At 49.2% G+C, this 12,477-nt stretch overlaps 1 protein-coding gene across 1 annotated transcript in view; it reads left to right on the forward strand.

Annotated features, from left to right (window-relative positions):
- The window catches only part of enox2 (ecto-NOX disulfide-thiol exchanger 2), a 252,632-nt gene extending 242,828 nt beyond the window's left edge, over positions 1–9,804 (forward strand). The window contains exons 15-17 of the mRNA XM_062524767.1: positions 2,232–2,337; positions 5,553–5,638; positions 9,064–9,804. Of these exons, the coding sequence (XP_062380751.1) occupies positions 2,232–2,337; positions 5,553–5,638; positions 9,064–9,195 (324 nt within the window). The 3' untranslated portion in view covers positions 9,196–9,804. The remainder of the gene's footprint in view (positions 1–2,231; positions 2,338–5,552; positions 5,639–9,063) is intronic.
- The last annotated feature ends 2,673 nt before the right edge of the window (positions 9,805–12,477 follow it).

A 12,477-nucleotide genomic window follows, 5' to 3' on the forward strand; every position in this document is an offset into this window, starting at 1 on the left:
TCTCTCTCCCTCATGCATCACTTTATTTTCTTAACTTCTGATTCTCTGTCTCCTTGAGTTTCTGTCAGCCCCACTTTCCTCCATCCCACTCCTCCATGCACATCTCTTTGTCTACCCTTTTATTTTCCCTACCCATGCACTCTTCCTCTCTCTCTCTCTCAATATACTCTCCTCCTCTCTCTCCCTCTATATCCCTCTCTCTCTTCCTTTCTCTCACTCTCTTTCTCTCTCACTCTTTCTCCCTCGCTGTCTCTTTGCTCTCTCTTTCTCTCCAATCTCTCTGTCTTTCTCTCTCCTTTTCCCTCTGTCTTTCTCTCTCTTTTCCCTCCATCCTCCTGCAGACATGGCTCCTCTCCCTCTCTCTCCCTCTCTTTCTCCCGTGCAGGCCTCTTCATAGACATGACATATCATTACAGGGCAATCGAGCGCAGGAGGACTTTATTTGTCGCAGGATAAATCACTGCAACACAACTGGGTTAGGAAATCTAAGGGCCTATCACGGGGCAGAGCGGAGGAGTGTGTGTGTGTGTGTGTGTGTGTGTGTGTGTGTGTGTGTGTGTGTGCGCGCGTGTGTGTGTGTGTTTGTGTGTGTGTGTGGAAGTGGGGGGTAAAAAAATGAAAAGGTCAAGCAGGGATACAACCTATCCCCTGCCTGTATCTCCTCTGCCACCCACAACATTAGTCTGCCTCTCTCTCTCACACACACATACGCGCACACACACACACACTCATATGCCATGTAGTGCTTTGTGCCTGTCAGAAGGCAGCAGTAAACAATAGCTCGATCATTAGCAGCGCTCGTACACACAGCCTCGTTTGGCTGCTCACGCTCCCTCACTCGTCTTGCTCTCTCCTCCTCTCCACCTTTGTGTTCATCTCGCTGTCACCGCGTGTTTGTCTGTTCGTCTCTTTTCTCCTCCACCCTTCTCCCTCTCTCTCTCTCTCTCTCTCTCTCTCTCTCTCTCTCTCTCTCTCTCTCTCTCTCTCTCCCTCTCCCTCCCTACCTTTTTCTCTCTCTCTCTCTCCCCCCTCCCTCCCTACCTTTCTCTCTCTCCCACACACACAAAACACACACACACTTCAGTCTCTTTCATGCTCTCATTCCTCCATCTTTCTCTCTCTTTTTCTCTTCCTCCCTCCCTCCCTATTTTTTTCCTTTCTGTCAGCACCCCCCACCCACCCCCACCCATACACACCCTCCTTCAATCTCTTGCATGTTCTCATTCTTCCCATTTCTCTCCCTCCCTCCCTCTCTCTCTCTCCCTCTCTTTTTCTAACCTACTTATTGCAGAGGGCGCTGTCGCTGGCGGCTGTGGTGATTGTGTTCAGAGCATGCGCTCCCTTGTCTCTCAACCTCCCTCTCTTCCTCCTCTTCTCTCTCTCTTCCTCCTCCTCTTCTCTCCCTCCACCTTCTCTGTAGTTTACCCCCCACTTGCCCTCACGGCTGAGCCAACATCACTGGTGTGTGTGTGTGTGTGGATGTAGATGTGAGTGGGTACCCTCCTTCCCGCTCGAGGGTTTCTTCATCTGAGAGCACCTCAGAAATGACAAGCACACACACACACACACACACACACACACACACACACACACACACACACACAAAGCCTTTAAAACAAACAGACCAGATGAGATGTTCGCTGCCAGTGCTTGCACTCTGAGTTTGCCTAATGAGATATGTGAGCAGGTTACTGAGTACGCCGTCATCAAAAGCCGTGCTTTTTTTCTTTTCTTTTCCATTTGTTTTTGTGTTGTGCTGTTGTTGTTGTTGTTGTTGTTGTTTCACAGTGTATGCACCTTGCAGCGCCCTCCCACCAGACAGACAGGCAGTTCACACACATCTTTGGAAGCATCCCACGAAGCCTGGAAGAAGCGCCAACCCAGGTTCAAGCCTGAGCTAATATTGAGCAGGGCTCTGTTCCTGGGGAGGATAGTTAAGCTTCAGAGGAGCTTTGTGCGTTTGGTGGAAGAAGACCAAGTTGCATACTGTTGAAGTTCTTGAAAGAAACCTGTCAATGTGGTATTCACCTTCACCTTTCTCTCTCTCTCTCTCTCTCTCTCTCTCTCTCTCTCTCTCTCTCTCTCTCTTTCTATCTCTTTTCATCTTTCTCTATTCACCTCTCTCTCTCTCTTTCTCTCTTTTCATCTTTCTCTGTTCACCTCTCTCTCTCTCTCTCTCTCTCTCTCTCGCTCTCTCTGTGTCCCTCTCTCCTTTGCCCTTGTGTCGGCAGGAGGCGGCGGCGTCAGCAGTGGTGTCCTGCAGTCAGGAGAAGGAGAGCGTGCCAGAGAAGGGGCCGCCCAGCCCCGTGCGGTCCGAGAGGGAGGCTCTGCTCGTGGGTAAGTGGCCGTGGAGAGACCGGGGGGCGGGTGGATGGAATGGGGGTCGATCTGTGTGTCATGTTTGAATTTTCTCACTTTATGTAATTATTCACAGATGAAAGTGTGCGTGTGTGTGTGTCTGTGCGCGCTTGTTACAGCTTTTCTGTGTGTGCTTGTTATAGCTGGTGTGTGTGCTTGTCATCATTGTGTGTGTGCTTGTTAGAGGGGGTGTGTGTGTGTGTGTGTGTGTGTGTGTGTGTGTGTGTGTGTGTGTGTGTGTGTGTGTGTGTGTGTGTGTGTGTGTGTGTGTGTGTAAGCACATCTGTTGTTGTGACGTGTGTCTGTGACCGAGCGAGTCCAGAGAGTGTAGGTGAGACAGCACAGAGAGCACGTGTGTGTAGGGTGCGTATATATAGTCTCCTCTCGTTAGCCCCTTCATTCTGCAACTCTCTGGGCTGTCTTGCAAGTGTTAATTGCGTAGCCAAATGAGTTCCTTCATCACCTCTGATGTTTTTTAATGACTATATTCTGGCCAGTTGCCAACACCGCAGCCCAAAGTAGATGAAAGTGGTGTGTGTGTGCGTGCGTGTGTGTGTGTGTGTGCGTGTGTGTGCCTGTGTGTGTGTGTGAGAGAGTGTTTGTGCGTGTCTGTGCGTGTCTGTGCGTGTGTGTGTGTGTCCGTGTGTGAACGCGCGTGTGTGTGTGTGTGTGTGTGTGCACGTCTGAGTGCATGCGTACGTGTGTGTGTATGCGTGCGTGCGTGCGTGTGTGTGTGTGTGTGTGTGTGTGTGTGTGTGTGTGTGTGTGTGTGTAGAAAGCTGATGCTGTGATACTCCCCTGTGTGTGTGAGGTGCGAGGTACCCCAGTGTGATCAGCAGAAAAGAAACAACAAGTCCCTAAGGACAGCTTGCGTGGGGGAGCCAGGGGAATATTAAACTGCGTAGAGGACAAACAGAGCAGATTTTGTTTACGTGTGTTTGTTTGTTTGTTTGTTTGTTTGTGTGTGTGTGTGTGTGTGTGTGTTTGTTTGTTTGTTTGTGTGTTTGTTTGCTTCCCTGTGTTTCTGGGCCGGCTGCTCGCCGCTAGCGTGTCGGGGCGTCTGATTAGAGTGACAGCTGCGGTGATTGTTCATCAGGGAGCTTTAAGCCCACTGCCCTGCTGCCTTCCTTCACACACTCCACTGGCCCACTCACACCGTCAACCCCGTCCACACACACACACACACACATATACACACAAAGACACTCACACACACACTCACACATACACACAGCGGGAGCACGCAGTCAACCCCATCCACAAACACAGGCCACCACAGAGAAAGCTGCACACAAACGCACGCACACACACGCATACACACACAAACAAACAGTCACAACAGGAGGAGGTTTCTACACATTCCCTGTCTCATACCCCCTTCCCCTGCCTGCCTGCCTGCTTGCTTGCTTCTGAATTTGGATATGAATTGGATTAGTCTCTGCGGGGATCAGGAGAGGATTCTTCCCCTTGGCCGTCTTGTCCCAAAATTGAGCTCATTTCACCTGAGAAAGCAAGAGGTCAGGTTTGTTTTCGCTCCACGGAAAATCAAATGAAAATGAGGCCGGGAAGGGAAAAAAAAAATCGAAGCAGCTCGTCCGGGCGGCAGGAGAGTGTTTTGATGGCTCCCCCCGCTCAGTGGTTTTTGGCGGGCGATCGAAAAAATCAACAACTTTTTCATCAATCCTAAATCCCCCCGAAGAATTTGGCCGGGCTGGCAAACCGTTCTGATGCCTCTCCGTTCATATTTGCAGGCTGCCGAAGTCTAATCTAGTTTGACCCGCTCAATTTGTGGACGAGGCAGCACGGGTGGTTGACCACAACCTTTTCTTCCTCCGTGGACCTAAACAGACAATTAGCATCTAATGAGTCTCAGATTATCCCTCATGCATGAAGACATCGCGTAGAGGGAAAGACGCAAAGGATCTCTGGACCAGACGTGTGTGTGTCTGTGTGTGTGTCTGTGTGTGTGTCTGTGTGTGTGTCTGTGTGTGTGTCTGTGTGTGTGTGTGTGTGTGTGTGTGTGTGTGTGACCAATCCGACCCCGCTCCCCTTCACACACACACACACACACACACACACCACCACCACCACCACATCACTGTGCCCAATCCTCTCTCAGGTCACCGGTGTGTAAACTAATTAAAATCTGCCAAAGCTCCTCGCTGTCTGTCTCTCTCTCTCTGAGGCCCATTTAAGGGGCGAATAAAGAATAAGAGCGATATTGGTAATAACACGCCAGCCATCACAGCTGTCCACGGAGCCCTGTTAGAAATGCCATGTGCCAGCAGCTTTTTTTCCCCTTCTTTTTGGAGACGGCCGACAAGGGGGACCTTTTTAAGTGAATTAGGCTCCGCCAGGCACCCCCTGCTTCATTAAGCCCGATCAAAAGGCTGCAGCGGCTCGTCCAGAGCTGTGGAGGCTGCCCTCGTCTCCGCTCCTCGCCGCTCCTCACCACTCCCCTCCTCCCGCTGCCCACGCGTCCTCCCCCCCCCACCCCAACACCCCCCCGGCCGTCCACTCAGCTCTTGCTCCGCCGGGCCTCGCTCCGTTCCTGGCGCGGCGGCGGTGGTGGTGGCGCGCGATCATCGATACAGATGTTATTTGGTTAAAGAACAATAGTGGCGGGCCTGCGGACCCCCGTCGATGAAGAGACTTGATTAGCCCGGAGAGGCTCCAAGGCGCCAATTAGGCCCCCCGGGCCCTTAATGCGTCCATTCAGCTCGAGCGCTGGTAATTGGCAGAAGTGGTGATTGCATCGGGCGAGTGTGACGGGGAAAGGGACTCCTCAAGTTTTCTGAAATCGCTCTCTCGAGAAGTTAGAGTGGAGGCAGCACACACACACACACACACACACACACCCACACCCACACACACACCACACACACACACACCACACACACCCACACACACACACTCGTATCACATACACAAATATGAACTCTCATTAGGGGCCCACAGGATGGCTGGCGGGTAGCTTGGCCAGCTGTGAGTACTGCACCCTGGTGCTGTGTGTGTGGTGTGTGGTGTGTGTCGTGTGTGTGTGTGGTGATGGTGTGTGTTTCACGCCGTCTCTCCCATCTGCGATACCCTGACTCTCTCTCTCTCTCTCTCTCTTTCTCTCCCTCTCTCTCTCTCTCTCTCTCTCTCTCTCTCTTTCTCTCCCTCTCTCTCTCTCCCTTTCTCTATCCCTGCAGGTATAATATCCACCTTCCTGCACGTCCATCCGTTCGGAGCCAGCATCGAATACATCTGCTCCTATTTACAGCGCCTGGACACGAAGGTAAACACACTTTCATGAGGGCATGCACACACACGCACGCACACACGTACGCACACACACACACACACACACACACACACACACACACACACACACACACACACACTCACACACACACTAAGATGCATACCCAGCCCAGTGCTGTGCCCCGTAGGTGTTGCTCTGCGCTGTTGCCCCTTCAGCTCTCTTCAACTATAAATGCAAGGTCGAGCATACTAACCCCCCTCCCTCCACACACACACACACACACACACACGAAGATGCACACACACGCCCACACACTGTTGCCCCTTCAGCTCTTCAACCATAAATGCAAGGTTGAGCATACTAACCTCCCTCCCTCCACACACACACACACACACACACACGAAGATGCACACACATGCTCACACACAGGCCCACACACTGTTGCCCCTTCAGCTCTGTTCGATCATAGATGTAAGGTTGAGCGTACTAACCTCCCTCCCTCCCTGCACACACACACACACACACACACAAACACACGCACGCACACACACACCTCCATCCCCCCCAGATGGAAAACATATGGGTACTCCTGGTGCATGGCAGAGAGCACTCCCTGTGCCAGTTTGCATACCCGCTGACTAATGGGCCCTCTCCTGGGGATGATTGCACCGAGTAAGTGTGTGTGTGTGTGTGTGTGTGTGAGAGAGAGAGAGAGAGAGAGAGTGTGTGTTCTTGCTCCCGCATCTGTTCCCTAAACAAGAAAGAAAACTGACTTCCTCGGCTCTTGCGCTGTTCTTCGCAATCCGTGCAACATGCATAGAATTAACCTCGATTCCGCTTTTTTAAAAGCCGAAAACGCTCACTCCAGACCAGGATGGGAATCCAATCGCTCGCTCTCTCGTCACAACCTGGCGCTTGGCCAGTGCGCTGCTCGAGAGGTCCCTCTTCATATCCCGCGCTGTTTTTGGTCCGCGTCGTGAAAAATGACGATGAGCGCAAAACAGCTCTCTGATTGGATGTTAATGGCGCACAGTGCATACTACCAAGTGGCACCGGCGGGCGTTTTTGTTTTTTTTTTACGCCAGAGAGTCCTGGAGCACTCAGCCCGCTCTCTCCCTCTCGCTCCCAGCCAGCCTCACACTCGTCCGTCAGCGCAAATCTCCTCTCTCTCTCTCTCTCTCTCCCTCTCTTTCTGTCTCTCTCTGTCTCTCATTTTCTCTCTCGCTCGCTCTCCTCTCGCCCCGCTGTCACGAAGAGGTCCACTCACAGATCACCACGGTGGTTGCCCACTAATTAAATCCTCTCCCTCTTCCTGTCAGTACTGTGTGAGTCACTGCGTCGGAAGCGAAAAGAGAGAAAGATGGACAGAAAAGATAGAACGAGGTAGAGAGAGAGAGAAAGCGAGCGAGCGAGTAAGGCCGTGTGTGTTGTGTCTCTCCTCCCTCCTCTCGTCTGTATGTATGTGAGGAGGAGGCCCCGGGGGGACTAGCCTCGCTCCCACGTCTTGTCTTCTGAACTGCACTCTCATTCCCACATATCTTTGTCAACAGCTCTGGCTAAATTCATGCCCCCCCCAAAAATGATGCAACAGCGTGCTCACTTTATTCAGTACCACTGTTATTGATACTCGCTCAAGGAGCATATTCCTTTTGCTCAAGAATTGGTTTTATGTTGCACTCGCGTTTATTTATTATGAACTTTTTGCATGTTAAAAACACAAGTGAAAGCTTTTTCCCAGTCACCCAAAGGTCTGTTTGTTGCTTGTTGCAGATAGTGCTGTGCTTCCACAGTTGATTGCAGTCTGTAGATCAGGGGGGCTCAGACCTTTTGTCCTCAGAGAGCTACTTTGACAAAATGGACATGGCCTTGAGCCGTTTTTTCTCCGAGGGCTACTTCGACAAAATGGACATAGCCGAGAGCTTTTATGTTAGTAGTACTGTAGCAGTAGTAGTATTCACATAGCTGATCTCCATTCAAAACCACTGAATACGATTTGTATGCTTTTTTTAAAGCATAAATTCATGCCCCCCAAAAATGATGCAACAGTGTGCTCACTTTATTCAGTACCACTGTTATTGATACTCGCTCAAGGAGCATATTCCTTTTGCTCAAGAATTGGTTTTATGCTCGCGTTCATTTATTGTGAACTTTTTGCATGTTAAAAACACAAGTGAAAGCTTTTTTCCAGTCAACCAAAGGTCTTATTGATGTTTGTTGCTTGTTGCAGATAGTCCTGTGCTTCCACAGTTGATTGCAGTCTGTAGATCAGGGGGGCTCAGACCTTTTGTCCTCGGAGAGCTACTTTGACAAAATGGACATGGCCTTGAGCCGTTTTTCCTCCGAGGGCTACTTCGACAAAATGGACATAGCCGAGAGCTTTTATGTTAGTAGTACTGCAGCAGAAGTAGTATTCACATAGCTGATCTCCATTCAAAATCACTGAATACGATTTGTATGCTTTTTTTTTAAAGGTTCCTTTCTACTAATTTGCCTTCTCTCTTTTGTAGACAGTGAATTTGATTACACAGGAATTGTAACATGTGTCCCAAGTGACTGGGTTATCAGATTTATGAGCATCTTCCTCAAACCCTTCGGAGAGCTACTTAGAAACAGGTGGGGGGGAGCTCCTGGTAGCTCGCAAGCGACCTGTTGGAGAGACCCCTGCTCCAGATCATGTGTGCTTCCCTCAAACATGTCGGGATTACATTTCCATTCCAATGCACACGTTTCCCCCCATGGCCTCGATAATAGTGCACTTGCAAATGAGGACGTGTATAATCTGATTTATTTGAAGTACCCAGTATCCATACCTGTCAAATTGAACATTTTCATCCATACGGATTTCCAGCATTGCTCGTGTCTCTGTTGCGTGACACTGAATAATAGAATAATCATTGCAGAGACACAGTAACTGCAGTTCAGTGCTCTAGAGCACCGTGTGGCTCGCTGTGTCTGTGTCACAGTTGTACGAGGCAACAATGTTGCACCATTCCACAGAGCAGCGCCGTCACCGCTATCTCTATGGGGTGAATGCAGACCTCTCAAAATGCTATGCAAGGCACAATCGGGACGCTTGCTGAGAGTGTGTGTGTGTGTGTGTGTGTGTGTGTGTGTGTGTGTGTGTGTGTGTGTGTGTGTGTGGCTTCCCTCGTTGTGCCCTTGAGCAAGGTACTTAACCCCAAGTTGCTCTGGGTACAATGCCCCTTGTAATATAATTGACATATGTAAATGGCTTTGGATAAAGGCATGTGAATGTGTGTGTATGTGCTGCTTTTGGGCGTTGTGTGTTAAACTTCACCCTCTGGTAGTGGTATTTATGGCAGTAGTAATTATAGTTACTTAAGGTCTCCTTTGCGATGCAAATTGAATGTTATCCCTCATTCTGCAAATGGCTTTGGATCAAATAAAAAGCGCTAGATGCTAACCGAGTGCGTGTGTACGTGTGACTGCGTTTCCAGATCAGCACGGCCGAGGTGGAGGCTCTGCTGGGGCGCCTGCCCTGCACGTTCAGGCAGGAGCTGACCGGCGTGGGCGCCAGCCTGGAGAAGCGCTGGAAGTTCTGCGGCTTCGAGGGCATCAAGACGGCGTAGGGCCCCTCGCGGGTCGATGAGGGGTGTCACGACGAGCGCGGGGACTGGGGGAGGGGCGGGGACGGCGTTTTCCCGGAGAGTCACCCCCCCCACACACCCTCCAACAACCTTCTTTTTGGAATTTCGTTTTTGGGAATCCTTTTGTGAACGTTGAGTTCTGGGTGCTTAGAACTGCCTCTGTTCTGCGTGTGTGAGTACGTTTGGGTGTGTATGTGTGAACGTTGTGTGTGTGTGCGTGTATGTGTGTGTGTGTGTATCCGTGTGCACGTTGTGTGTTCTTTGTGTGTGTCACACACGAAGGGGTCAAAATCCATCAGCACTGGCAGGCACCCAGGAGGGAAAAGACTACTGCACAGGGAGAGAATCAGGGTCTGCTGAGAACTGAGCAACTTTCAAACAACTTCCTGTCTCTCTGGCCTTCTCTTGTTTCCTTCCAAAACTTTGTATAAAACTTATAAATATATGAATATATTTCTTCATTTTGCTTTTTCTTTTTTTGTTTTCTTTTTTCTGTATAGGCTGTTAACGGTGGCATAGGTTTTGTTTATATACTCTGTAAATGCTTGAATAACAACTTGATATTTTGAAATAAAATGGATGAACAGCTGAGAGGGAACGACATGGATCTTTTTTTTTCTTCTTCATTCGCTGAGAGTTGCCGTGTTGACTTCTCTCCCCCTGTTCCCTGGGTTGATCATTGAACCGTCATATTGTATGTTTGTGCTGTGCGAGATATTTGCACAAGGATCTGTCTTCTCTCTCTCTGTGTGTGTGTGTGTGTGTGTGTGTGTGTGTGTGTGTGTGTGTGTGTGTGTGTGTGTGTGTGTGTGTGTGTGTGTGTGTGTGTGTGTGTGTGTGTGTGTGTGTGTGTGTGTGTGTTTGTGTGTGGAGAGGTAGCTGGACATGTAAGCTGGGAGTCCCTCCCCGCTATGGCTCAGAGGCAAACACAGTGGTCACTATAGTAGCCTGTAGTTGAGCGTGCATGGCATGGATACAGTAAACCCAGAGCAAATCTCCCACTCCGTTCTTCCTCCCTCCGGCTGTTATCTCTCCGTGCCTGTCAACATTAGACAGCCTTCCATCCTCTTCGTGCCCTGTGCGTATAGCGTATATGTAATGCACGCGCATACATATTTGTTTATGAGTACGTTTGTGGCAGCGCAAATACATGACACACGTGTAATTGTCAGGCTTGACTTCATGCCATCGTTTCAACCCCATGTTATCCCCGTCAGCTCTGTGCTGCTTGGAGTCATGCACAGAGCTGCATTACCTGTTCATAAATTCATGCTCAGAAGAGGGGCAATTACCGTGGACGGGGGTGTATAGAGGCAGAGGTGCTTTATGTAGGAGCGCTGTGCCTGCCATACACAAGGCATTAGCGCAGCGGGGTGTAGTGTAGTGTAGCAACACAAAAAAAGGAAGATTGCATACCTCCATCGTTCTTCTGGAGGCATACACAGTCAAGCATGCCAAATGGTCCTAATGTGCTATTTGTATGTGTGTGTGTGTGTGTGTGTGTGTGTGTGTGTGTTTACATCCTTTGTTGACTCCAAGGAAAATGAACCCTTTATTACACATGATTTGTCCTCATCAAGCTGCCTCCATTTCCTAAGGCTACATGTATGAAACATCAGGTTCAAATGCCTGTCAGAGCCTTTGCCATCCAATGAGGATTAGTCAATGGTAATGAGTGTGTGTTTGTGTGTGTGTGTGTGCGTGTGTGCATATCATACACACACGCAAACACACACACATTTTGTCACGTTTCTATGCATAAACATTTTTTATGGTCATGCATTTTTAATGCCAGTATTTCACATTAAATATGGACTTGAAGAAAGTCACAACAACATGAGCATTAAAGACAATGAGTCTTTCTAAATGGTGCAACTGCTCACTGAAACATCCACAAAGTATGCAAACCCATATCTACGTGTATTTAATACTGCTGCTTGGGGGCAGATTTAGCCCATCTTGTTTGAGAGATGCTAAATTAAATCTCCCTGTACTTTAGCGGTCATGTCAGATTTTAAGTCCAGGGCTCGTCTTTTCAGTCCATTTTTAAAGAATATGTATCACTGTAGTGTCTTGGTTCTTCTATGTAAGCAAGTACAGTAGCAAGCAAGTGTGATTTCAGCACATCCTCAGATCCTCATCTACTCAAGGTCATGAAAGACGGGCGCCGACCTCTCCTCCACAGAGACCTTAGCCTCATTTTACTGAAATAGCTGTAAGGGGGACTGCCTTTTTCTGACACTTCAATACATGACATAATGTATATGAGGCTGTCTGTTATGAATGGAACACAATCGTCTGCGTGTTTTGCCTTCTGTAACCAGCCAATCGTCTCTTGAGGCTTGATTTTCACCTCATCACATCAAGACTAAAGTGTTGTGCACAAGGGGCAGGAGGCTTGGTTTTTGTGTAGCCTTTGTGTATACGTAAACATGGACTAATTAGATTTTCCAGCATCCAACCCACCCCAGCTGCCATCAGATATTCTCTTCATTTGGCATCATCCTTGAACCCACAGGAGGATTGCTCATTATTTCAATTCAAGGTGGCGTCGCGAGAAGCTTTTTCCAAAAAAAAAAAAAGGTGTGATTCCATCACCGCCGAAATATCAGCTCCTGCGGAAGCACTCCAGGAGTGTCCTTGAACACCTGGTCTTATTTTTGCCTCCGAGCGGCGTTATCCTCAAAGAGGGGAAAGGGCACAGATGTCAAACTCGGCTAAGCGGAGTCTCGATCTCCGCGCTAAATCCCTCGTTAGGGATGTGCCTCACGCTCAAAAGAAGTAATTGGATCTGAAACGCAAACTCAATAGGGTTCATTTGGGTGATGTCTTGATGCCTGAGATATTTTTAATTATCTCACTCTTACCTGAATTCTTCTATCCGGACTGAATCCCGTTAATTACAAGCTGTGCCCCCCATGGGTAATCACATATGCTGATGATGGCTGTGTGCCTGGGTAGCCTAGGCTACAATAAGCCCGCATTGTAGCAGGGGCGCTGCTAGAAAATCTTGGCCCTTGGACAGGCAATCATTCTGACCCCCATTATCGGGGGCTCCCCCCACCCCCTTTCCCAGAGCGTCTCCCCTGCATCCTAGACTATGGGGGTGGGAAGTCGTGTTTAGGAAAGACTGGGTCCACATTCCATCTTCTTCACTCACTTTAACACAGTGAAAGACACACACCAGCCATCAGTTTATGGAACAACCATTGAGGCCATTGGTACATCATGTAGGTTTCCTTAAGACTACGATGCACCAGAGAA

Source organism: Sardina pilchardus, chromosome 21 (genome assembly GCF_963854185.1).
Source record: "Sardina pilchardus chromosome 21, fSarPil1.1, whole genome shotgun sequence".
Classification (NCBI taxonomy): domain Eukaryota; kingdom Metazoa; phylum Chordata; class Actinopteri; order Clupeiformes; family Clupeidae; genus Sardina; species Sardina pilchardus.